Below are 25,441 nucleotides of genomic sequence, written 5' to 3'. Positions count from 1 at the left end.
TTGTTTATGTTGCTGAGGGCTAAGTCTTCACCTTTTCCTTGCAGGGACCTGCTTAGGATAGGGGTGACGCTAGCAGGGCACCAGAAGAAGATCCTGAGCAGCATTCAGGACATGAGGCTGCAGATGAACCAGACGCTCCCAGTGCAGGTTTGACCGCAGGGGACTCTGCATTGGAACGGACCAAGGGAACCTGCCAACCAGGTTCAGTTTGCGGTGCAGCCCAGCTTCCTGTTTTCCCCTCCACATGGCGCTCCTCTGCCTCGGACGGTCGCCTGGGACGGGATGGGACGGGACGCCCTTCCCTGGATCGAGGGCACTCATGCTGAGAGGGAGCCCAGCTTTTTGTCCCGTGTCCTGGAACGGCGAGGCAGCAACACATCTTCATATTGAAGATGGATTATGGGACAGAGATGGCACATCCCACTTCTCACCCTGTCTTGGTGCTCATCGGTTTGAAGAGTTGTTCTGCTTCTTGGATTTCTTTTCACCCTGTTTTCTCCCCAGTCCTCACTTCCCTCACCTCCCCGAGGCCACAGACTGTTGACCCGTCTGCTGAGTCCGTCAGACACGTCCGAAGCCTTCCCTAACTCTTGTTCCCCACGTGGAAGCAGCCGGAGGAGGCCGAGCTGGCGACAGGGCTGGGGCCACCAGCCCCAGACAATCACTCCTCTTCTCCAGCCCTGGCAAGCCCTCCGCCCAAGGGTCTGCACTGGAACGTGTCCGAAGGGAAGGCTTCGCTCCCTTTCTTGGCTTTGCACGCCAAAACCCGAACCCAATTTACTATGCAGGGAGTTAGGCAAAAAAAAAAAAAGAAAAAAGGAAAAAAAAAAGAGATATATTAAAAAAAAGATAAGAGGGAGCAGAAAGGGGAGGGAGGGGGACCAGGTGCCTGGCTCCTCATCTCTTACCCTCTTGGTTCTCCTGGCCGGCTCTGGACTGCAGAGCGAGGCCATCAGCACGTTTGCACAGGGACCCTCCGCCCCCGGACCGATGGCAGCCGCGCTCCCCCCGAGGGGCCGGAGAGCGGGGCTGGGGCGGGGGCTGCGCCGGGGGCCACGGCTCCCCCAGCCTCCTCTTTTATGCAGAAGGAGCAGGTGCCGCCGGCGCGGCTGCCCGCTCCTGACACACGCTGTGATTGCTGCCAAAAGACTCACTCACCTTTCCCTGAGGATTCACTGCAGCCCGGTTCCTCCGAGCCGAGGGAGAGACTCCCAGCGTGCCTGAGTGTGCGTGAGTGTGTGCATGCGTGCGTGGGTGTGTGCTGGCCGCAGGACTGTGGGAGGTAATGGGCAGAATAAAGGCAATAAGAATTTTACTCGAGTTTCCTTTGCTCGATCGCGCTCTCATTGGATGGGCCCGGCTGCCTGCAGCTTCGCTGCCCACCAGGGTCATCCTTCTTCTCCTCCTGGCCGACCCCAAACTGGCTGTGTGCCCCTTTCTGCTCCCCCCTTCTCTTGCTGTCACGTTTTCAGGTTGTCCCACAGGGACCAGGCAGTGATGCTTTACCAACCCTGTGGTGCTGGGAGACCCAGCGCAATCCCCATGCGGCACTTAGGGTGGAGGTTCTGAGTCCCAGGTCAGAGCCAGTCAGGAAACTCTATCTAATGTACTAAGCATTTTTTTCCCCCATACCCTCCTCAAGTCAATCTGGAGCTGTGGGAACCAAACAGGGAGTATGAAAGCCACACAGGGAACAGCCATGCTCGCTGCCAATCCCAGTGCCAGAGGGTCCCCACAGCTACAGGGCTTCTCCGTAGGGCGCTGCTTGTCCCCTGCTCCCTCTGGGCAGTCTGGCCCCCAGCAGGAGGGTTGCAGCAGCCCCTGGCACCCCTGAATTACTGACCTCACTCCTCTACAAAATGGCTCTTGAGCAGGGGGGAGTGCACCAGGGTGAACAGACCAGCTGCAGGTGGCAAGGTAACCCCTGGGACAGCAGATCCAGGGGGCCCGTGCCTTCAGTCTAGGGAAGATTTGCCCACAGTAGCCAAGTGGAACTCCAGTTGCTCATCCTGGGTTTCTCAGGTGCCCCTCAGCTGCAATACACCTTGCTAACCGCCTTTTGGGGTGCTTTGCTGACAGTCCAGAGGAGCAAGTGGAGTCTCCCCAGAATGATGGGGTGCACCCCTATGCTCCTCAGTGCTTGGCCCCGATCCCCTCCCTCCCAGGCTGACAGGGCAGGTGCTGTTTTTCCCCTTTCCTTGGAACAGGCCTGCTCTTGGGTTTCTCATTAACCCCGTCCTCCCCCACAGGGTAAACAAGTCCAGGAGGGCAGGTGGCAGCAGGTCCTGCAGCAGGGAATGGTCTCCCCACATCCCACTGTCTCCTCTGCAAGATGTATCTGGGATGTTAACTGACAGGGACACCACAGCCCCATTTTCCTGGGGTTTCCCATCCTGGCTTGCTCCCTACCCTGGCTGCTCTCCAGCCCTGCTGTGGTGGGACCCCAAACAGCAGCGCTGGGCAGAGCTCACCCCTCTCCCAGATCAGGAGAAACCTGGCATTGGGAGGCTTTTAAGAGCAAGTGGCTAAAGAGATGTCAGAGCCTATTTGGGGCTTGCTAACCCCCCCAGCCCCCCCATGCAGAAGCACAATGGGGCACAGGGGCTGTCACTGCCTCCCTTGCCCCCCAGCCCCTGCTGCATCCACCAGCCCTGGTGCATCTCAAACATCCCTATCTCAGCCCTCCATCCTGGCCTGGCTTTGCTTTGAGGAGGAGTTCCTCTCATTTTAAACAACAAACCCTGTCTCCCACCCTTCTCTATGCACACCCTGCTCCCATGGGGCAGGACACAGCATCCCTGCAGCCAGCCCCGGGTCTCACCCCAGCCTCAGGGGTGCACCCAGGGGTGCACCCAGCAGCTGTTCACATCCTGTACCTGCCTCCTCCCTTTCCATACAGATCTGGGGGAAACCTGTGTTCCATGGTCAAAGAAAAGCAACAGCGAAAAACAGCAGCCAGGGAAATCAATGCGAGCGTGCGTTTGTAAAAATATTTTTTAACGGAAAGACTTTTTTTCAATTAAATTATTTAAGGAATTTTATGGAGGTCTGTGGTGCCTGCGTGGTTCTTGGGGGGCTCTGGGTGGCAGGGAGCCCTGTGCTGGGCAGGTGAGGGTGTGTTTGGGCACTGTGTGTGTAAAAGTGGGTCCATGGCAGTGAGCAGGAGGCACTTGACCCCACTGGGTGCAAGCCCAGTCCAATTTCCCCCCAAAAGATGCTCCCTGCCTCCTCCTGGCACAGCCAGGGATGAGGACGTTTTGTGGAGCTGAGGGGACCAGATGATGTTCCCAGGGCTGCCAGCCCTCGGGTGCCACTGCAGGAACATCCTGGGGCCATGGGGATGGGAGCAGCGTGGGGTGGCCAGGCTGGGTGGGGGAAGGCAAGCCCTGCCTGCACCCCTGCCTGTGCTCTGCCTTCGTCCTGCGCTTCCCCCCTCCCAGCCCGTGCAAAAGAGCCTTTTGTGCTGCTGGGTTTTTTCCCCCCTTTTAATTCCTAACCAGGAGATTAAGGGAAGACAAAGGCTACGATTGTTCCCGCTCTGCAGAGAGCTGGAAAGTTCGGGGAGGGGGGATCGTCCCTTTCCAGACAGACCCAGAGGAGGGGGACATGCGCCCCAGGTGGAGGGGCCGGGATGGGGGGAACACCCTGGGAGCGGTGGTGGGGGGTCCCAGGGGCACAGCTGGGGTTAGAGCACACTGGGTGCTAAGGGGGAACCCTGCTGGGGTGGCCCGGGGGCTCAGGGCTCCAGCGGGAGGCTGGGAGGCTCTCTGCAGCGGAGAAGGAGGAGGAAGGCTGAGGAGGATGGGTTGGCCGGCTCGCCGGCTGCTTGGCGTTTTCCCTGCTAACTCTTGGCTGACACCTCAACAACTTGGCAGGGAGAGGATCCCGCAGCCCTGTCAGCCGCCTGGGGCCGGCGCAGCTGGAAGGGATCACGGTTCGGCATGGCCTGGCACAGCTTGGCACAGCACGTCTGTGACCCGGCAGGCCAGCACGAGGCACGGGGCAGTGAGGGCACAAGTCTGCACAACCTCCACCATGCCTTGTCCCCACTGCCACCCTGTGCCCGAGGAAATGGCCGAGCACAGCCGTGCTGGGGGCCACATCCTGAACCCACTCAGCCAAGGATGGGCCGGACGCCGGCCAGGCGGGTCATTGCCTCATGGCTGGAGCCAAGGACACACCATGGCCCGGGAAGGGGCTGTCCCCACAGCACAAGGGACAGGACCCAGCACATTTTCCCATGCTCACAAGAAGCCACGAAACACCCACGAACACCCCAGTTCTGCTCCTTCTGTTTCCCGTTAAGATTATTTATTGGTAATTTTTAAGACCACTTACAGACTCTGTTCACGTGCCAGGACCCTACGCGGCTTTTTCCCAGGGCTTTTTTATTATTATTATTTTTTAAAAAAAGGAATTGTTTTAATCATTTTCTTTCCATTCCTTCCTTCCAGTCTCCTTTGGTTGCTAGCAGAGGACTCGCACATGGTGCAGCATCCCATCCTCGTCTGCTGCCGCCGCAGCCTGTTCCTCCTGCCCACTGCTGCTGGGGCTGCAGCCTCATCCCCTCATCAGGGCTAAGTGTCCCCACAAGGGGGACATGGGGGGACACGACCCCCAGAAGCTGCCAGCCATCCTGGCATGTTCTGGAAAAGGGGACCTGAGGGCCAGGGGGCTGCCTTGGGGAGCAGGAGGCGTCTCTCTTGCAGATGCCTGGGAGCTGACATCGTCTTTGGTAGTGCAGCCAGCGAGCAAATGCACCCCCATCAATCACCCACCGCCTGTCTGCCGTGTTTGGGGAGCAGAATCTGACCCAACACAGGATCAGGAGGCAAAAAGCAGCTTTGGGTTATTAAACAAGACTGGGGCAGTGCCTTGACCCAGTGCGGTCTGGGAAAGGTTGGCTGTTAGGGAGAAATCAGATGGAAAGCAATGGTGGCCATGCTGGTAAGGGCTGGGGCTGGTGCCAGGGGCTGCATTGCTCCCACCACGTGCTGCCCTGGCTGGAAATGTTGGCTCCTTTGGGAATGAGGGGAGCAAAGGACTGCTGCATGGCTGGAAGCAAGAGGTAGAGATGCCCCCGTCCCTGCTACCTTGCCTTGCCCTGGTTTTGCTGGCCAACACCCCTGCCCAGTCCTGGAGTATCACGGATACTGATGCCTGCACCCCACATGGCAGCATCACCCATGCCACTGCCCACCCCAGCCCTTCCTGCGACCTAAATCTGGCATCTTCAGATGAGCAGACCCCTTCGCCCTGTCCCACTCCCCCAACAGCCACAGCCCAGCTGCAGCTGAGCCCCCTTGCTGCCCCTCTCCCGCTTTGATCTCCCGTGGAGCCGGGACCGGTATCGCCGTCGGGGCCGGGGGCCGCCCCGGGTGTCAGACTGGTTCAGCCACACATTTCTGGCTAATGAGAAATTTCCTCTCCCCGGCGCTCGGCCAGGTTTTTTTTTAGCTCCGGTATCGCTACCCCACCTCTGCCTCCGCCACGGCAGGCTGAGTCACGGGGGGCCCCGGGCCACCTCCCGCACGCTGGCTTCGCCCACCGGCACGGTGCTTGCCAGGCCCTAGCAGCACCCCCTCCCCGTGCCTTCCCCCGAGGATGGCATGACCGGGAGCCTGGCAAAACCGAAACTCCGATGACCCATCCTATTGCAAGAGCCAAACACTCCGGAGTGATGGCCTGAACCCGGGCGCTGCTCTGAAGCCGGGGTGGATGGGCTGAGCCGGGGGAGGGGGTCAGTGCAGCAGCGGGTGGGGAGTTCGGCTGCCACACCCTGCTGTGCCCCACCGTCCCAGCTGCCCTGGTCCGTGCTCGGGAGAACCACAGCTCGGGGCAGCTGGGGAAGTTCAAAGGGAAGAGGAAAAGCAGCGGCCCCCGCTGTGTGTGAGGGTTTGGGCTTGGATCCCCACTCCCCATGTCACAGCCTGAAGTCATTTCGTGCCATTAACGGGTTTTCTTGCTCTGAACTCGCTAATGAGCCTGCGTGGGAAGAAGCAGGGACCGAGGGCCTCCAAACTGGGGCAGCGGAGGGAGCGAGTGGCTCCTAGCAGAGCATACTGGGGGGAGAGGCCACCGTCACCCACGCTTTACTCCCTGCATTGAGTCCTGCTGCTTTTGGTGCTCCCCAGCCAGCCCCACTGACCCCCAGCACATCCCTGCCACCCCAGCAGCCCCACACTGGTGCCTGGAAAGAAGAGTGTCTCATGCCACCACCTTACAGGGTGGCTCAGCTTCTGCCACCTCCCTGGTGTAGTTTCCCCCCATTCCGCTGTCCCCATCATCACCCAGGCAGGGAACCAGGACTGCGCCCCGGGAGGATGAAGCTGAAACCATGACCCATCCCCAGGGCAGTGAGTCAGGCTGTGCCAGGTGACTTCTGCTGGAAAGCACCTTCCAGCCCCAACCCCATTCTTCTCCCTATCCCTGTTCCTGTCCCTGTGCCTAACCCCACCCACATCCCACAACGGCACAGAAGGACCCCACAGGAGGCACTGACAGAGAGGAGGGAGGCAAAAAGCCCCATGGAGATGGTGGATGTTTATGTGCACAGCCCAGCATGCAGGGAGCGGAGCAGGAGGATGAGCCAAGCCTGGGCAGGGAGCACTGGAGCAGGAGTGCCGAGGTGTGTGAGCCAGCGTCATCAGACCTGTGCAAACAAACCCGCAGGACTGCAGGGATGGGGCAGAGCCACGCACAGGGATGGGGAGGGCCCGGCCCGGCCCTGTCCCATGACACCCTCGGCTCTGGGGCTCATGGGGTCAAGGACCCAGGTGACGGAGCCGTGGCACAGCACATCTGGGGGCCGGTATGAGGCAGGAGCCAACCCTGACACGGCAATGGCAGCCGTGCTGTGGTCCCAGCCATTGTCCTGCTGCCCCTTGGGCCCAGGTGGCAGGCAGGGGACAGGGTGCACTGGCACCAGGGGTGTGGGTTCCCATTCTCACGCTCCCAGCAGGTGGGCAGTGGGTGATGGACGAGGCATGTCCCGGCCTCTGCGCCGAGATAATCCTGTCCCTGCCGGCTCGCAGTCGGCATTTATCTCGCGCCAGGGCTGACGTCACCTTCCAAGACCCCGGCCAAGGAGGCCTCACTGCTCTTCCTGGCTTTTCCCAGGGACAAGGGGCTTTGGGCCCCTCGCCCCGGGCTGTGAGCAGGTGGATTTATGACCACAGCCATGCTCCGGCATCCAGGGGACAGGAGAGGCAACGAGACCTTTATAGCTTTAATACACCTTTCTGACAGTGAAGTTTAAATGGCCTCGTAAACCCCCTTGTCACCCACCCCCAGCAGAAGGCAGCAGTTTATTAGGGCTGTAATTCTTCTCCTGGCATTCCATCAGTGTCCTTTTAATCTGCACTTGGGGGTTTTTTATTTCTGCTTAATACCAGCAGCTGTAAATGCTGTTAGGGATCGTCTTGTGGAGGGACCCTCCGGGGGGAGACTGGGCACCGGGGCACAGAAGCAATGGAACAGGAGGAGCTGGAGGCTGGGACAGCCCAGTTCCAGCTGAGGGATCAAAGTGGTGAAGAGGAGCCAAATTTTCCTGCTCCAAGCACATGCCTCCTCTGCAAAGCAGGCCCAGGCAGGATGCATCCATGATGCAAGGAAAGCCTTTCCCGGGAACTTTGGGATTTCAGCAGCAGAGCCGGCCGGGAGCTAATCCTTTGTGCCAGGTTTTCCATTTTCATCTCATTAACTCCCGCTCTCTGTGCCGCTGCCCTCTCGGTTTTTCTGGCAGGGAGATAAGTCTCCGTGCTCGGTGCGGTGAATCCTCCGCGCCTGCTCGCCCAACACTCCCAGTCGCGCTGACGCTGGCAGGCAGCTTCCATCCAATTACAGCGGGGTGAAGCTCATTTTAATTGCATAGAGCAACTGGGATTACGCAGACTTTATCTCCTAATTCCCTCTTTATCTCTTAACTTCACACTCACTGCTTGCATTGAAGGCAGGACAGCTTGCGCCAGGGTTTGCAATTTCTGAAGTACCCTTTCCCCTGCACCAACCCCTCACCCAGATGGGGTTGGCCCCAAAATGCCCCTAAATGCTGATGTTGGGGAACCCTCTGTGTCCCGTGGAACTATAGCCTCCAGATATCTCCGCAGCACTTGGGGGGTCAAGCCCACCTGCTGGGGGATGGCACCCATTACACCCGCTGTTTGGGAGGAGGTGTCACACGACTGGTGTCACACGTCACCTGGAGGCAGAGGCTCTCTAGGAGCAGCTGGGATGGGCACGGCATGAGTAAAGGGCTTTTCCTCTTTGCAGCCCATGATAGAAGCACCACTGCTGAGGCTGCTGCAGGGCTCAGGGGGTCCCTGTGAGGGAGGGACAGGTGCATGCCACCAGAAATGCACACTGAGGACAGCAAGCATCTCAGCACAGCTCTAGGGACTCTTGAGGACCCTTTATCCGCTCTGTGCACTTAACCAGGATGAAAGCCCTGCTGCAGGGCTCTGGGGGCTTGTCAGTGGAGTCAAAAGGTGTTTTTTAATCTCTCCAGGTATGAATAGCACCCGTGGGTGCCCAACTCCCCCTACGAAGGGCAGCTCCCGCTCTTCCTCTCTGCAGCAGGAGCAGACAGAACCATGGTACTCTGCTCTTCCCACCTCTATTTATTCACCCCCTGAGACATCCCTGGGTACCCCCAGCCACCCTGACTTGGGCATCCAGCAACACCCTCTTGGCGTGTGGACATGTCCACCCTGACCCAGAGCGAGCTCTTGAGATAGTGAGATAGCCAGAGGCTGCCCCGGATGGGGCACTTGGCAGGGCTGGCTCCGATAACAAGCCAGCAGCTGGTCCCCTCTCCCTGCAACATTTCCCTGTTGGTTTCATGTCCCTTGGCTTCACGGAGCACCAGGTGCCAGGCTCACCCTGCTGCAGGTGGGTAAACTGAGGCAGCAGGGCAGGGGTCAGGTGCCTGGCTTAGCAAGCTCTGCATCAGAACAGCCGGGTGTTAATTAGATACCATTAGCACACGCTAATTAACGTAATTCCAATGACCCACAATTCTGGAGCGTGAGAGCTGCTCCTCGCCCTGTGCCATTGCCGTGCAGAGCTGTGCCCTTGCCATGGCTAGTGGCAGCTCCAACCGGGCAGCCACTGATGCCAGTGCCAGTGTCACGCTACTGACACCCTCCCAGGGCTCCTTCCTGCAGGCTGGCACGCTCCTGGCACCCCCTCCCCAGGCACTGCCAATGCAAGCCAGACCCAGCAGATCAGGCATTTCAGCTGCTGGCAGAGCCACACTAAACCTGTCAGTTTTGACTGCAGGAGTGCCCCAAATAGCCACCTCCTTGGCGTCCCGTTGGCTGCCCCCCTCATGGATGGGGGGCTGAGCATACTGGGGGGGCAGGGGCTTTGGCGCGGGGGCTGTGGCAGCGAAAGGGTGACTCCTAATCCGGCGGCAGCTGCGGGGCCCAGGCTTGCTTGTTCAAGGGATATGGCAGCTCGGTCAACAATCCCTGGCCCGTTTCGGGGGGATTAGCAGCCCCCCGGGGAGGGAAGGGGCCCACATGAATATTGGGCGGGTGGGAACACAGCCCAGTGGAAACAAAGCCAGACAAGAAGGCAGTGGGGAGCAGGCACCCGCCATCCCAAGGTGTCCCCAAAGTGGGGGACAGGGGTTTGGGGACTGTCCCTGTCCCCATCTTACTTTCACACCGCAGAGTGCTGACAGGAGGGAGCTCTGGTTATCATCCCACACCACCCCAGCATGATAACCCTGCGCCAGCATCCAGCCACCCCTCTGACCCCCCGTCCATCCTCATGTCCCACCATCCCAAACCCCAGAGGGAGGTGACATGGGAAGTGACCAAACACTGGCACTCGGGAGCTCCTGGCAAACAAGAGCAAGAGTGTAAACCAGTCCTTGTTTGCCACGGGTTGGCCAGCTGGGCATAATCCAGGCTGGAGGAAGCCATGGGGTATAAGGTCAGCCAGGAGGGGAGTTGGGCTGTTGGGGAACCACTAGGGGTGGTGGGAACCTCCCACACACCCAGGGGTAGTCTCAGCCCACTAAAACACCTGTGGATTCAAACTGGGAGGCTCCAGTTCCTGCCCAAGCAGCAGCTAGGACCCATGAGAGAGGAGGACAGTTTGCCTTGGCGACATCCAACCCTGTGTTTCCCACATGCTCAGCACCCCTCCATTCCCTCTGCGTCCTGCTGTGCCCCATGCTTGGTCCTGGAGTGGGGACCCTTTGCCCAGTGTTTGGGGTTACTGATCTGCAAGGTCTGTGGGAGCAGCCCTGCAGCCCTCAGTGTTTGCTGAGGTGAGCCCCAGGACCGTGTCTGCCCTGGGCTTACCTCCCTGGGGAGCAGAAGCCCTCTCCAGGGCAGCTCCCTTGGGGACTGAGAGAGTCCCCAGGGTGAGTGCAGGTCCCTTGGGGCTACAAAGGCAGGCGAGACTGGGGCGTGCCCCCAGGGAGAGGTCTCCTGGGGGGTGGTCCTTGGGGAATAAGCTCCCACCCATGGGGACATGTGCTGGGTGCATATATGGGTACAGGTACACATGTAGCTGGGTGCTCCCTGGGGGCCCCTCACCCCGTTCCCCACGGGTGCTGGGCAGGGGCCGCTTTTCTGCTCCGTTAGCCACGGCTGTGCCGGCACATAATGACATGGTAATTGTGAGCAGAGGCCCGGCCACACGCACTGCCCGGCTCGCTGGCCGGCCCTCCCAAACCTGGGGTAGCCACTGCCCGGGGGGGTGTCCGCACCTGCCCATGGGACCCCATGTCCGGCTCCATCCGGGACTTGCCCCGGTGGCAATGTGGGGGGGGAAACACCCCAGCCGGCTGTGGTCACCTCCTCGCCTGGAAGCTGGGAAACCTGTTCTTCCCCGTGGTGTTTACACGGGTAAGAGGGGTCCTCTGCCGCTGCACATCGCATTTTCTGCTTGGTCACTTCCATCTGTGTCCCCGCATAATGATTTTTTCTGCTACATTAATTTAACACACTGCAGCGAGCCGAGGCGCTGGGACCCCAGGCTGCTTAATTGTGTCAAAGGAAAGGCTCCTGCTCCCGCTTTCATTGGCAGCCAGGGCTGCTGCGGGGTGGGTGTCCCCGCGGGGGGGTGGGAAGGGGTCTCAGGGTGGTCGTGGGGGCTGGAGGGAGGTGGCGGTGTCAGAGGGGTTGGCGTGAACCCCCCAGTCCTGGGACAGGCAGCAAGTCCTGGCTCAGGCTGTCTGTTGGGGGCTCTGAGGTGAGTGTGTGGGATCCTGGGGACCCTAAACTTCCAAAGAACCTGGCTCCATGGGGTATCTCACATCATCCCTTCGGATGCTGCGGCAGGATGGCAGCGGCACATCCCGGTGCCCAGTGCTCTGCTTGGGGCCGGCAGTCCCCGCCCGGGGCCGGCGGGAGCCAGAGGGTTAAGTGCTGTTTGTGTTGGCTGAATGAGGCGGGAGCCGAACAAGCCCCCACAAATGGAGGTGAAGGGCTGCCCAGACGGGATGTGACAACCCGATTTCAGGGCTGTCAGCCCCAGCATGGTGGGCATTGAGCGGGGACATTCCTCCCCGGCACTCCCTGCTCCCCTGGCTCCAGCACCGAGACACCGACAAAGGCAACGGGCAGCCCCTGCCCACCTCGCCCCACCATCTGGGGTGCCACGGGGTATCCACGGGGCACTGCGGAGCTCGAGGAGCCCCCAGCCACAGGGGGATGCTGGGAGCCCCCCTCGCCCTCCCCGCTGGCGGCCCCGCCATAAGTGGCCTTTGGTATTTGCAAACATTGTGGCGAGGGGCTGGGAAGGTCTCGGCCCACCCCAGCGGGCGCCTTTGTGCTGTGCGGACCCCCGGGGGCTCATTTCCATCCCGCCCGGGCGCTCGCCTCGCTCCTTTCAGTGCCGACAGGCCTCGCTCCCTGCTCCACCAGCGTGCCCGAGCCTGCAGCTGCAGTGCCAAGCGCACAGCTGTGCCCCAGCCCCGCACTGTCCCCATCCCGGGGGTTCATGCCCCCATCCCGGTGTGCTGAGCTGTTGTGTGTGCCACTACCCCACGCGGTAGCTGCTGAGCTGCTCTGTCCTTGTCCCACTGAGGGTCTGCGCGCACCCGCACAGGGGTGTGTCCACCTGTGCACGGGCTGCCACCATCAGGTGTGTGTGTGTGCTTCCCACCTGCACACCCGCACCCACTGGTGCACACCTGCCCACCCACCTGTGGCCAGCTCCCAGCTATGTGTGCCCACTCTGCCGTTTTCAAACCCCCATGCACACCCCCTACCCGCAAGGTCCCCCAAATCCCTCCACCCCAGCTGAGCAGAGTGCCCGCAGCAGGCAGGCAGCTCCATCCAGCCCAGCAGAGCCAGACCCCATGGCACAGGGATACCACGAGAAGCTCTGGGCTCCCCACAGCTCCCAGCATCCTCCCTGCACACCCAGTTGAGGGGTCACCCCATCGCCACCACAGCCACATCCCCCAACAGATGCCAGGGACCCAGCCCAGTGCAGCTGGTTCTCCGGCAGTGCCCGTTTGCTGGAACCGGTGTTTTATGGCCCTACTCAACACCTGCAGATCAATGCCAATCCGCATTTTATTTGGTTCTGGAGTCATAAAGGTGAATTGACCCAGCTGCGCCTCTGCAACTGCTCTCCCCTGCTGCCAGGTGCAGGGTGGAAGAGAAGGGCAGGGACAGGGGACCCCGGGACACAGTGCCCATCCCTCACCGTGCCCGGGAGTGCCCAAGGGAGATGGGGTTGCTCTTTTCTCGCGCTTTTTGTGGCCGGAAAATCTCCTCGGGGGCCCCCGGTGGTGACCTCTTCCTGGGCGCAGTTCTAAGCCCTTTGTAATGGGATTTTGTGGCAGAACCGGCAAATTAGGGGCGAAGTGAATGTGTTAAGCTGCTGGTTTCTTTCTGGCGGTTCCCCCTCCCCAGCCCACGCCGGCCGGAGTTCGAACAAAGGCGACGAGCTCTGCTTTTATCTTGTGTCCCTAGAAGTCAGAGCTGTACAGGGCTGTGCTTCCCCCTCCGGAACAGGCAGGCTGGGACAGAGATGGAGACATGGACGGCCAGAGCTCGGAACTCCGGCAAAGAAGCATGGGAGGAACACGCTGCAAGCGAGTTGTGCCAAAACATTGGCTACGGGGATAAATTTAGGGAAGGGTGACAAAAGAACTCATCTCCAGGTCAGGGAGATACGGCACCAAGGGGTCCTTGTGGCATGGGACCCCTCAGCATCCAAGACAGGGAACAGCAGTGGGAGGGCAGCTAGGATGGGGAAATGTATGGGTCTGACCTGGCATGAAGACGGTCCCTGGGCCATGCTGGGGTTCTGCAGCCACAGGACCCACCTCTGCTTCAAAGTTAATATTGTTACCGAGCAAAGGCTTCATTAACTGACAAATACAAGCCATAAATACTTCTTAAAATCCGACATCACTGATGGGATTGGCAGCCGGCATGTCCCCTTTTGCTTCTTGTCCCCCAACTATCCAGGGTCCCTTTGCCGTCCCTGGAGAGGGCAGGGAGTTCTGGCTGCCCCTCGAAAGAGAAGAATGGGCACCTCCCAGCCTGGGGCATCTCTCCCAGGCACAGCCATCCCCACCAGGAGGTGTCCCTTCAAGGGTGCCCCACCATCTCTTCTACTTAGGGTGAGGGCTGATCCCGTGGGACCTGCCCCGCCGCCTTGGGTATCTCTCAGCACCCTCAGGCAGGAACAAAGTACCGCGGGGCTGGGTGGGAAAGATGTTGCTTTGGCACCCCTGAAGCCCCCAAATGCGGGCAGGGAGCAGGCAGGGGACAGTGTGCTGCCCCCAGGGCCCCCATAAGGGCCTGATTTATTGCTGTCTCCTGAAGGATGCCATTAAGACAGCGTCCGGAGCTGGGAGCACAGCTGCCGGAGCAGATCAGCGGCTGATTAATGTTGGGCAACTTGTTATATTGTCAGATAATTATCCCCAAACTGTATGACTTTTCTGCTAAGTGGCAGCGCTTAATTGCGTTTTTAATTACACTGCCATCACCGCAACCCCTCCGCGGGATGCAGGGATGCTGAGAGCCAGGCAGGAGCGGGGTAGGGGGCCTGGGACCCTTTGCAGAGGGCATGGCAGGGGCATTCCACTCCCACAGAAGCCTCCTGGTGTGGGGGACACAGCTGTGGCATCCCCAAGCCATGAGTGCTCCAGAGAGCAAGGTTTTGGAGTGATCCTTCTTGGCACTCCCCAAGGTGGGGGGCACACAGGGTGCAGAAAAATGGGGAGTAAGACAGGGTGCCCCCCTTGCCTTCCATGAGCTTGAGGGCTCACCATCCCCTGCAGCACCCCCATCCCCATCCGGCTGGGGGCAGCTCGGGGTCTGGCTTCCCCTCGCAGGCAGGGACGGGTCAGGGGTCAATACATTTAAAATTCCTCCTCAATCTCAGACTCCAGAGAGCGGCCGGCGGGCAGCGGCTGCATGGGAAGCACCCGCCGGCACCCCAGGCAGGCACAACACACACGGGCAGAAGCGAGCGGCTGTGTCTGTGTGTGTGAGCTTGTGTGTGCTCACAAGTGTGCGTTTTTGGGGGGTGCACGTGCACAGGGACCACCTGTGTATGGGCATGGGTGTGGCTGTACAGGGTGTGCATGTGTGCATGTGGATTTGGGGGTGTGCATGCACGTGCACGAGTGCCCTTGCATGCACGCCCACACATCTCTGATGTGCATATCTGGATGTGCTGGTGTGCCTCGGTGTCCATGTGCTGCTGTTTGCACACGTGGAGGTCTGTGCACACCTGGGAGCTTGTCCGTGCGTGTCTGAGTGCCGGGGGGAGGAGGAGGTGCCCGTGTCTGTCCGTGCGTGGGACATCAGTGCTGCGTGTAGTCATGTGTGTGTCTGTGTGTGAGTGTCTGTGTGAGTGTCTGTGTAAGTGTGTCTGTGTCTGTCTGTGAGTGTGTGTGTGTCTGTGTGTCTGTATGTGTGTGTCTGTGTGTCTGTGTGTGTGTGTGAGTGTGTGAGTGTGTGTGTGTCTGTGTGTGTCTGTGTGAGTGTCTGTGTGTGAGTGTCTGTGTGTGTCTGTGTGTGTCTGTGAGAGAGTGTGTGTGTGTGTGTCTGTGTGTGTCTGTGTGTGTCTCTGTGTGTGGGAGTGTGTGTGCAAAGGTGCACCTGTGGCTGCACACCTGGGTGTGCAATACCCCTGTGCCCCCATCCAGCCGGCTCTGCCAGTTGAAGTGGCTGCAGTGGTCCTAGCTCTGTCCCCCACCCCAGCCATGCTGGACCTCCCAGGGAGACTCCCCAGCTGACCCTGTGAGTGCCACAGGAACAGGACCCTCAGGGCTTCAGGTGCAGGAGGCACCTGCAGGTCACAGCAACTCCTCTCCCTCACCCGTCCTTCCCCGGGACAGTGATGCTCCCAGTGCTGCAAGGGGAGCAGCCTGGAGAGCACCAGACCCCTCTGCTGTGTCCCCCAGGGCCAAGGGCCAGCTGGGGCTGTTCCTGCTGGGGTACAAGGTGCTGCTGCTGGGCAGCCCCCACACCACATCCCTCCTCACCAGCCGGACACTGGACAGTACCGGGAGGAAATCCAGGGGTTATCGGGCAGCCGGCTGCAGCCCTTGCTGTGGCCTCTGGCCTGAAATTTCCTGGCATGGCCATCACAACAGCATTTATCCTGGGCTGTGCCTTCCTCACCAAGGTGGGGCCCAGCCAAGCTTCCCCCTTGGCACCTTGGGAGTGAGGGGATGTGGTGGATCAGACCCCCCAGATCCCTATCATACCAGTGGAGAGGAAGAAAAATGGATTTTGACGGGGAAGGAGCCAGTCCTGAGCCCTGCCTTGGTGCTCTTCTGTGCCCCCCACTCACACAGGGTAGACAGACTGGGGCACAAATTGGGCTTGGGGGGGTAATAAGCCCCCTGAAAGGCATCCTGGCCCCAGCAGCGCCCCTGCAAGCCCCTCTTATCTTCATGGCAGCCGGATGGGGTCTCACCAGAGAGAGGCTGAAATTTCTAAGAAAAAATGTAAATAAAGGTCCCTGTCCCGCCTGTCCCCCTTATCTCAGGAATCCCGAGCGCGCTGGGCCCTTCTCCCAGCCATATTTCATCCCAGCCATCCCTGCTGGCCGTGAACCAAAGCGGCAATGATGGGGATGTGTAAGAGACTTAAAGATCACAACTGCCTTAAACTTTGTCAAGGCTGCAGAATGGAGGAAAGCTGTGTCTCAGGGCCCACCAGGACCCCAGGACCATGGAAGCCACAAAACACGCTGGGCAGGGGTCACTTTCCCACCCCACAGGGCTGGGGGTTCATAGGATGGTCAGGAAGGTTTGGTACTTCAGACCTCAACACATACTGCCCAGCCATGGGGGTTCCAGGATGGGAAAGCTTTTGGGTCCCCACTGCCCACCTGGTGTCCCCAAGCAGCAGGGTCAGGGCTCGGCCGCTTCCCCTCCCTGCTCCCAGATCAGCTGCTAATGATGTCTCCTGACTCTGCTCGAAAAGAACGTAAATTATTCAGCTTCTCATCACGGCAATTAAATTACCTCGTCATTGCAGGCCATGAATATTTCAGGGGGGCAGGGACTGGGAAGCTGGGGGGGCCGGGGGTGACAGGGCTGGGGCTGAGCCCCATTCCTTGGCCAGGAGATGCAGTGAGTGTGTCCATTCTCAGACCATAGGGGACAGAGAGGGCATGGAGTAGAGGTCGGGGGTCTCCGGGCAGGAGGCTTGGCATCTGGTGCCCAGATGTCTGGGTCCCAGGTGGGCAGTCTGTCCTGTTGCCCTGTCTGTCTGGGTTACTTTCCCTCTGCTGACAGAGGCCAGGTGCCAGCAGCAACCCCTGCCCCACTCCCAGAGCACCTCCTGCATCCCCCATTGCCCCCCTTTTTTGGGAGGACACCTGGGGGTTGGTGGCACTGCAAGGGGCTGCCTCCACCCTAGAGATCCCAAATCCCCCCTGCCTTCCGCTTGCCCCAGGCTGTGCCAACTCCTGCCCGCTACCCTCCCCAGAGCCTGCGGGTTCTCCGTCAGGATTTCTCTTTCCTTTCTTCCTCGCACTGAACAATTAATAATTTATCCCATAATAAAAGAGGAAACAGTTAATGAGATGAAAACAAGCCAGAAACATCTGCTGGGGCTGCTTTCATCGCCTCCCCGGGCCGCCTGCACAGGAAGCGGGGGCGGGAGGGGGACGGGGCCGCCGGGGGGGCCACGGCAGCAGGAGGCTGTCCCCGCACCCAGCCTTCCTTGCCACGGCCCCCTCCTCCTCAGGGACCCCCAGGCCAGGCACTCTCTCCCCACTGCACCATCAAAACCTGGCTGAGAGCTGCCAGGCTCGGGTCACGAACAGCACTGGGGGTCCTGCCATGGCGGTGTCACCCTAAAAAGGGTAGTGAAGCCTGTTGGTCTGATGCTGCCCAGTGACCCAGAGATGTGCCTGGCTGCTGAAGGGGACAGGGTTGTCCCCTCCATTCCCTCTGTCCCCAGCCCCCATGCCCAGATGTTGTTCATTACCAGTGATCTGATCTCCAGTGAGTAGGGCTGCCCCCAGGACCTGATACTATCGGGGTAGCAACGCAACCCCAAACCCTCCTGGGGTGCCAGGGGGAACGCATGGGGATGGGGCAGGGCACCCTGCCAGCAAAGGGGACTGCAGGAATGACCCCATGACTCAGTGCTTTGCTGAGATTTATGGAGTCCAAGGAGAAAGCTTATTTTGGGACCACTTATTTCGGAACTGTGGCTTCATGGCATGTGAGGAGAGGTGTGAGGGGACATGGCTGGGACGCATGGGGATGCAGGGGAAAGGGAAGGCAGGGAGAGGGGACTCTCAGAGCCGGAAGGGGACAGGCAGGGAAAGGGAAGGGGAAGGTAGCAGTGCCCAGAGGCTGCTGATGTACGGCCAAGACCCAGACTGGAAGAAAGAGCCAGCCCCAACCAGCCCCACCATCAGCTTGGTCGTGGGAGGGGACTGTGAGGACCCCATGGAGGCACCCTGGGCTGCAGGGATGGGGCTGGGGTGTGGGTTTGGGCAGGGGCAGTGGGCCTTGGGCAGGATGCTGCCGCCCGCCTCTGTTTCCAATTTAGCTGATCCTCACCCCGATCCCTGCATCTCCCTAATCTGTTTGTCTTCCAAAGCCGTTAAGTTAATTCCAAGCCCAGCAAAATCCCACAGCTTTTATCCCAGCCCACCCTCCAGCTCGGTGGGTCTGGCAGGGGCATGGCAGGCAGCTGCCAGACACCGCCAGTGTCCAGCATGGAGCCCCTTCCATCATGAAGGAACAGGAACTCGCTCCTGCAGGCTCCCAGACGAGGCTCCAGCAGCCCCCAGGTCCCTCCTGGGGCTGGGTGCCGCTAAGGGCCATCACGGGGACAGGCGGGTGTGATGACAGCTGGGGAGATGGCCTGTCCCTCTGCCAGCCTGGACAGGCACCCGGCCCTGCTCTGAGAGGTGCCGCGGAAAAACTGACATCAGCATCAGCTTGGAGGAATTCGGCCTCCCTGGCCCATCCCAGCTGGGACAGGGACAGAGACAGGGGCCTCTGCCATGCTCCACAGCAGACTTGAGCAGGGTGAAGTAGGAGGGGGGTGGTATAAGTCCCCTTCTTTGTTGTACCCCTTCCCAGGGGCCAGGACCCAGAGGGTCTGTGAGTATCACTGGGGTACCGTCACTGGCTCTGCTTCCTGTAAGCATGGCCCCTTTTAAGCTCTGACTGCAGAGAACAGCTAGCTCATGACACTGGTGTCACCCCCTGCACTAGTCAGGGGCAGTGGTTGGGGTTGAATTCCTCAGAAGCCCTTTTTTTCACTTAGGACCTCAGTGAGGAGAAAGAAAGTTCTGATCTCTTCCCAGATCCGTTGGGGCTTCTGGTATGGTTGTAGCCTGGTCACCCCCGGTCCCTTCTGTCCCCCACCCCACAGGATGTGCCTGATGGTGATTAGGAAGTTGTGGAGAGATGGTGACACCCCCCAGTTGCCTCCATGTTGGAGACCCCGACATCCTGCTCCCCTCCCCCAGTCACGCTCCATCATCTCCTCATTCCCAGCCCGGGTAATTGGTGGCCTGGTGACAGACAGGCTCATTAACAGCTTAATTTCGGCTTCATCTCTTCCTGCCCGACCCCCAGCCCAGGTGGGGACTGGCCCAGCAGGGTGCAGGGATAGGCACCCGGAGGCCACATTGCTGCACCCCATGGGGGCACCCGCGGAGCTGGTGGGAGAGCACGGGAGTGCACAACATGGGCTGGCAGCACTGCTCTGGGCAGCCCACATGGCCTTGGCTCCCTGACACTGGGGTGCATGGGGAGACCCCCATTCCTTGGCGTGGGGACAGTGCCACCCTGCTCCTTGCCCCACTGGGATGGGCAGGGATGCCACCATGGCAGGTGCCAGCAGGTGCCGGCCGTTGCCCACCTTCCCGGCCTCACCCTGCCCTTGTTTGCTTCCGTAACGGTGGCGGCCTTTCGGTACCTTTGTGCCGGTGGATAACAGGGATCGCCGCTGCCTCTGAAGTACCGGCCACCAGCCCCACACCCCAAACTGGGCAGCAGGATATGGGCATGGGAGCAAGGGGTCCAGGCCAGGGCACAGGCAGGTGTGCAAGCAGACTGCAAGCAGCAGTATGGGCACAGGGTGCAGGCAGGTTTCCCAACCCCACTGCTCTTCTGCCTTGCCTTCAGGTCCATATTGCAGCCCAGGAGCCCATCCCCAGCACCCCGACACCAGGGCAGTGCCCAAAACCCTGTTCCTGTCCCCCTCCCAGCAAAAGCAGCTGGCGGCAGCCCACGATGGCTGATGTGGGGCCCCCAAAGGCCGCCCCACCGGATGGAGGCCTGGCTGCCTTTCAAAGGCGCTTGTGTTGTATAATTTATCAGCAGGAGATAACAGACAAGCAGCTAACGAAGGAGGGGGGCTGTACCCCTGCTTTGGGGAGCCTGGCACCACAGGCACTGGTGCTGCCAGGATCCATCACACTGGGGCACGGACAGCTCCCTGACTGGGGTGTAGGTTCCATTTTGGTTTGGGGGTGCCGCAAGCAGGGGCAGAGATGGTCCCACTCTGTGCCCTGCTTTGGAGCTGCTGCCTGCCCGGGGGCTCCTGCACAACCAGAGCAAGGGGAGCTTGGGTCCAGTATTTGAGGAGTTCTTCACCCCAGGGGACACATGGACTTCCCAGCATGGGGGAAGGGCAGCAGGCATGGGGGGCACGGGGTAGGGAAGGGCTAGTCCCACGGGCACAGGGGTAGCAGCTGGCACCGGATCTGAGGAGAGTTTGTTTAATCCCAGATAAGGAGGCGACGCCAGGCACCTGGCTGGCAAACGGGCACTCCCTGGGCAACAGCAGCGAAGGCAGTGCTGCCCCCCCAGCACCCACCAGCACCTGCGCCAGGACCGTCTGTTCAGCCCCGGCTGCACAGGGCTGGTGTTAGCCGAGTGCAAGTCCCTCTGGCCACCCACACTTCTGTGGCACAGCATGGCATGGCACGGCACGGCACATGGCACAGGGTCAGCGAAGCAGCCGGCACACGGCACAGCCAGGGCAGATGGGCATGGAGCTCAGGGAAAAGCAGGGTACCCCATCCTCTGCCAACCCTGGCCAGATTTACACCAGGGCCAGCAACCCCCCGGCCAATCTTGCCCCAAGGGTTGCGTGGGCAAGGGGCCAAGGAGTGGGCTTAGGGACAAGGACGGGTCTTGGCACCATGGTCCTGCTACACAGCCAGTGCCCAGGAGGTTCAGGACTGCGCCAGTCTCCTGCTGCCACCCTGATCCTGTGGCATCTGTGGGGCATCTGGAAATCCACCCTGCCTTCCCCATCTGGCCCTGCAGGTGGCTGCATGCCCATGACCCTGCCCAGGGTCGGGGCCCAGGTGTGCCCTGTCCCGCAAGGGCAGGGAGGCAGATGGCAGTGCCGGCTGGCAGGGTCGCTGGGCAGCAGCACTCCTGGGGGCTGCCTCGCCGGCTGGTGAGCACAGCCCCAGCTGCCTGGTGGCCTGTACTGAGTGTGCCAGGTCTCAGCAGGGGCAGACAGGGACAGCCAGGTGGGATTAGCCCTTTGTGTCACCCCGCAGTGGCCCTGAGAGCATCCAAGCAGGAGGCACAGCTGTGCCACGGCCCTCCAGCCTCAATCACATCAGGATCCCAAGGGGTACCTCTGAGTACAGGGGGGCTGGCACATGGACCCCTCCCCGAAAAACAGCCCTGGCCCCCACACTACCCTACCCTGACCGGCTGGTCCCCGCCAGGCAGGTCACGTCCCTCCAGGACGGCGCCCTGAGGATTCTGGAAAGGGCAACTGGTCATACTGGTGAGCCTGGCTGTGGTAGGACTCCCTCCGCTCTGGCACACCCTGGGGGTGTCCTGCCATGTTCGGTGTGTTGCTGCCACCCCCTGGCAACCTGCACAGCCCCGGGTGTCCCCCACAGCCCCTCACGCAGGGGTGCCCAGGTCCCCAACAGCCCAGTCCTGCACCCCAAACAAGCGGGCAGCAGCACGCGGTGTGCAGGATGCCAGGAGGGCACAGCAGCTCTGAGGAGGGGTCCACACCCCGCACCTTGCGCCTCAGGGGTGCCTGTCTATGGCCACATTCTGGCAGGGAGGAGGTTTCTGGCCCTCCCCGAGCCAGGGTGGACAGAGTGGGGAGGGGGCTGCAGGGCTTGGGGGCGTCACCCGTCCATGCGATGATTAGAAGGAGCCGAGGTTCCGTCCCAGCGCATTAAGACTGTCCCCGCTGAGTGCCACCGCCGCGGGGTGACCCTGCCGTGAACCGCCCACGCCCCCCCGACGGGCCACCAGCCCCCTCGCACCAGCACCCCCCTTCACGCCAGTGTCCCCGCTGCGTGTCACCACACTGCCCCGTTCCGCTGCCTGCGCCTCAGGCATGCGTGAGGATGCGCTGGCACCGCGCCACGGAGGGGACGCGCCACGGAGGGGATGTGCCATGGAGAGGTCACACCTGTGTGGGTCTGGGTACCACAGCATCTTGTGACAGGCCTCCCGGTGCGGATGCTGGGACACCTCGGGTCTGGCTACCATCTCGGACCACGACCTGGAGATGTCTGGCTCCCGGGGACATGGGCTATGTCCCCACGCAGCCACCTCGTTGCAGGCGTAAGGGCCACGCACGGGGAGCCATATCCCACAGATGTCCGCGCTAACGACCTCGTGGTCCCCAGGGAGATGGTGGCATGTCACGCACACACAGCGCCGTGCCACCCGCGGCCCCCAGTCCCCCTCACCCCGGGACACCTGCCCGCTCCACCAGCTCTCTCTGTGCCACATCTGGGCGGGCACACGCTGCCCAAAGGAGGTGCAGGGTCCCCACTGCCAAGTCTCTCCTGAGGCAGGCATGAATTGGTTCAGGCAGGCTGGTGGTGGCATTTGGGGAACGGCGGGAACAGGGCTGAACTCTTGAACCCGCACCGGCAGCTCCCGACCAAATGCCAGGCATGGAGCACCCCGCGGCGCCCAACGCGCGAGCAGCTCCCGGCCGTGCCAGACCGCCCTGCTCCCCTCACGGTTCATCGGCAGGACACGGGGGACGGTGTCACACGTCCCTCCCCGCCACGGCTGGTGAGCGAGGAGGAAGAAGCCGGTGGGGGCTGCAGCCCCGTGCTCCATCGCTGGCTGAGTCCGCGCAGCTCATCACACCGATGTCCAGCTGCGATCGGGGGGCTCGGGTGAAGCCCCTCTGTCCCATGCGGCGAGGGTGGGACGCGGGCTGCGAGAGCCCCGCGGGACATGCCGGGCCCCTCCCGGGACATGCCGGGCCCTTCCCGGGACATCCCGGGCCCCTCCCGGGCCAGCCTGTTCCTGCCGCGCGGGGGCGCTGCCGTGCCCGCTCCGTGCCGGGGGCGGGGCCGCGGCGCGCGGGTCCATCCGCGGCCTCGCAGCGCCCCCTGCCGGCCCCGCGCGGCCGGGGGCACGAGGGCCGCGCGCGCTCCCGCCCGCCCCGGCGGTCCCGGCGGGGAATGGCCCCGCCCGCTCCGGAGCCGCTCGCGCCGCGCCGGTGCGGTTACGTCATCAGTGTGCGCCGGGTGGGAGCGGCGCCGGGAGCGGGAGTGGAGCTGCCGCCATGGCTGGGATCCTCTTCGAGGATATCTTCGACGTGAAGGACATCGACCCAGAAGGCAAGAAGTTCGACCGCGGTGAGTTGGGCCCCGGCCCGCTTCTCCCAGTCCCCCGTCCGCCTCTGCCGCCGGCGCTGGTCCCTGTGCCCCATCACCGCGCTGGCCTCTCCGCGTGTTGCCAGCCCCCGGAGCGCCCCGTTTCCACGGGGCTTCCCCAGCTCGGCTGCTGGTCCCCCCACGCCCCCGCGGGCCCGGTGCGTTGCATTCCCCGCCCCACCGTGTTCTCCTCCCTGCCTGTGCGCACCTCCTTCAGTTGTCAGGCTCTGGCATCCATCTCCAAACCCATCCGAAAACGGTTCGGGTGCCAGCCTGGGCTGTGAAGGGGACCCTGTTCCCACCCAGCCCTTGGGGATCTTATCTGTCCTGGTCCCTGACTCTGCTGCTCTCCCAGTGTCGCGCCTGCACTGCGAGAGCGAGTCCTTCAAGATGGATCTCATTCTGGACGTGAACATCCAGATCTACCCCGTGGACCTCGGTGAGCTATTGGGCTGCTAGCATAGGGCGGGTCAGCCGGTGTCAGCTGGGGTGGGCAAGGTCCGAGAGGATGGAGCCAGGAATTGCTGTGATCAAGGAATAAGCTGCCTCAGGCTTCCTTGGGCCCCTGTGCTGTCCCCAGGTCACAGTAAGTTCAGGGCACTCTCAGTGTACTGAGGCTGAGGTGCGTTCTGCTTCATCTCCCTGTGTGTATGTGGGCTCACCTCTGTTCCTTTCCCCACAGATGATGTCTGGGGAAGCTGCCTCAGCTGGTGGTAACCAGGCTTTAAGAGAAATCTCATGAAATTAACTTCTGCAGCTAAATACACTAAATGTGTGGAAAAGAGAGTATTTCCCTCGATGAAACACAGAAGGGCTGAAACGGATACTGCAGGGGCTCATGTACCTGCCTGGGGTCCAGCCAAGTCCTCTGGGACTCGCCCAGTGACTATCTTGTTATGTCCCCTGAAAACATCAACAGTGGTGTCCTCGTGGCTCTGGTTTCCTCCATGACGTGGGGAACAAGGAGACACAGGATCCAGCGTGACCTTTCACACGTTCCCCACAGTCCTGCTTGGAGGACTGGCAGCAGGGACAGAGCTTGTTTAGCACCCCCTGCCAGGGTGGCCCTTTGCCACCACCCTGAGTTCTAGCTGTGTCTGCTGCTGCTCTGGTTGTGCTCTCACCTTCTCACTGCTCCTCTGGCTTCCTCACAGGGGACAAATTCCGCCTGGTCATCGCCAGCACCTTGTATGAGGACGGCACCCTAGATGATGGCGAGTACAACCCCACAGACGACCGGCCGTCCAGGTACGGGGCCCAGCTGGGACCCACGGGGGCGTGGACGAGGGAAAAGGTGAAGTGCTGAGGTTAAATGTCTCAGGTTGGACACTAAGAGGAATCTTCACAGAGAGGGTGATTAAATATTGGAATGGGCTGCCCAGGGAGACGGTGGAGTCACTATCCCTGGAATTGTTTAAGGAAGGACTGGATGTGGCACTTGTGCCATGGTCTAGTTGACAAGGCGATATTCAGTCATAGGTTGGACTCGATGATCTAAGAGGTCTTTTCCAATCTAATTGACTCTGTGACTGTGAGGTGCCTTCTCCCAGAGGACACTGAGCTGGGGGAATGGCCAGGTTTGATTCCTTGCTGACCTCAGACTGTGCTGTTGCAGGGCAGACCAGTTTGAGTACGTGATGTACGGCAAGGTGTACCGGATCGAGGGGGACGAGACCTCCACGGAGGCGGCCACACGCCTGTGAGTGCCTGTCGAGAGTGGGGGAACACAGTGCCCTGGGGTGGGGGGGGGCACTGGGATCTCGGCTTGGGTCTCCCATGGGATTCCCTGCTCTCACTGCTCCTCTCCTCCCACCTCAGCTCTGCCTACGTGTCCTACGGGGGCCTGCTCATGCGGCTGCAGGGAGACGCAAACAACCTGCACGGGTTTGAGGTGGACTCTCGCGTTTACCTGCTGATGAAGAAGTTGGCCTTCTAGCATACTTCCGTGGGCTGCCCAGCCTCTTCAGAGCTGGGGAGGAGGGAGCAGTCCCCCTCCTCATCCCAGTGTCTTCTGACTCCTGCTGGGATCCGCATCTCTGTTTGCAAGGAGAGAGGTGCCTGACATTTGAGTGGACGCCATGCTGGGTGCTCTGGTCTTGCCTGATGGCATCTCCTCACCTCCGCCTGCCTGTGCTCAACAGCCCTGGCTCTGTCCAGGAGCAACCGGACTGGGACAGCTGCCTGCCTGCCTCTGGGGACTGGGGACTGTTCCCTCAGGAACCATCCTGAGGCAGGCTGCCTTGGTTTTGATTAAACTGGGATGTTTTTTACACCTGGCTCTGCTTGCTGAGAGACGAGGCTGGCAGGGAGTGGATACACCTGCGCAGGGAGAAAGGGGGGATCCTGCCACTTCCCA

At 61.1% G+C, this 25,441-nt stretch overlaps 2 protein-coding genes across 6 annotated transcripts in view; both read left to right on the top strand.

Annotated features, from left to right (window-relative positions):
- EPHB3 (EPH receptor B3) overlaps window positions 1-1,320 on the top strand; it is a 30,808-nt gene extending 29,488 nt beyond the window's left edge. For all 4 annotated transcript variants that reach the window (XM_032119501.1, XM_032119500.1, XM_032119502.1 and 1 more), the window contains exon 16: window positions 45-1,320. In XM_032119501.1, the coding sequence (XP_031975392.1) occupies window positions 45-153 (109 nt within the window). In that variant the 3' untranslated portion in view covers window positions 154-1,320. The remainder of the gene's footprint in view (window positions 1-44) is intronic.
- A 21,607-nt stretch (window positions 1,321-22,927) lies between these two features.
- Window positions 22,928-25,357, top strand: POLR2H (RNA polymerase II subunit H). 2 transcript variants are annotated; one of them, XM_032120138.1, is made up of 5 exons: window positions 22,941-23,067; window positions 23,441-23,524; window positions 24,240-24,333; window positions 24,701-24,784; window positions 24,904-25,357. In XM_032120138.1, exons 1-5 carry the CDS (start codon window positions 22,995-22,997, stop codon window positions 25,019-25,021), a joined length of 453 nt encoding a protein of 150 aa, XP_031976029.1. In that variant the 5' UTR covers window positions 22,941-22,994; the 3' UTR covers window positions 25,022-25,357. The 2 variants fall into 2 exon arrangements, with proteins under 2 accessions (XP_031976032.1, XP_031976029.1); XM_032120141.1 differs by lacking the exons at window positions 24,240-24,333; window positions 24,701-24,784 and having other exon boundaries at window positions 22,928-23,067; window positions 24,904-25,001.
- Window positions 25,358-25,441: the final 84 nt, after the last annotated feature.

This window comes from Corvus moneduloides, chromosome 10 (assembly GCF_009650955.1).
Source record: "Corvus moneduloides isolate bCorMon1 chromosome 10, bCorMon1.pri, whole genome shotgun sequence".
NCBI lineage: Eukaryota > Metazoa > Chordata > Aves > Passeriformes > Corvidae > Corvus > Corvus moneduloides.
This window is presented reverse-complemented; position numbering and strand designations above follow the sequence as displayed.

Excerpts from the sequence above, each read along its gene's own strand:
- POLR2H (XM_032120138.1), top strand. The coding sequence starts at position 22,995 with ATGGCTGGGATCCTCTTCGAGGATATCTTCGACGTGAAGGACATCGAC. Across the intron at positions 23,525-24,239 it reads GATCTACCCCGTGGACCTCG|GGGACAAATTCCGCCTGGTC; the intron begins GTGAGCTATTGG and ends GCTTCCTCACAG. Across the intron at positions 24,785-24,903 it reads ACGGAGGCGGCCACACGCCT|CTCTGCCTACGTGTCCTACG; the intron begins GTGAGTGCCTGT and ends CTCCCACCTCAG.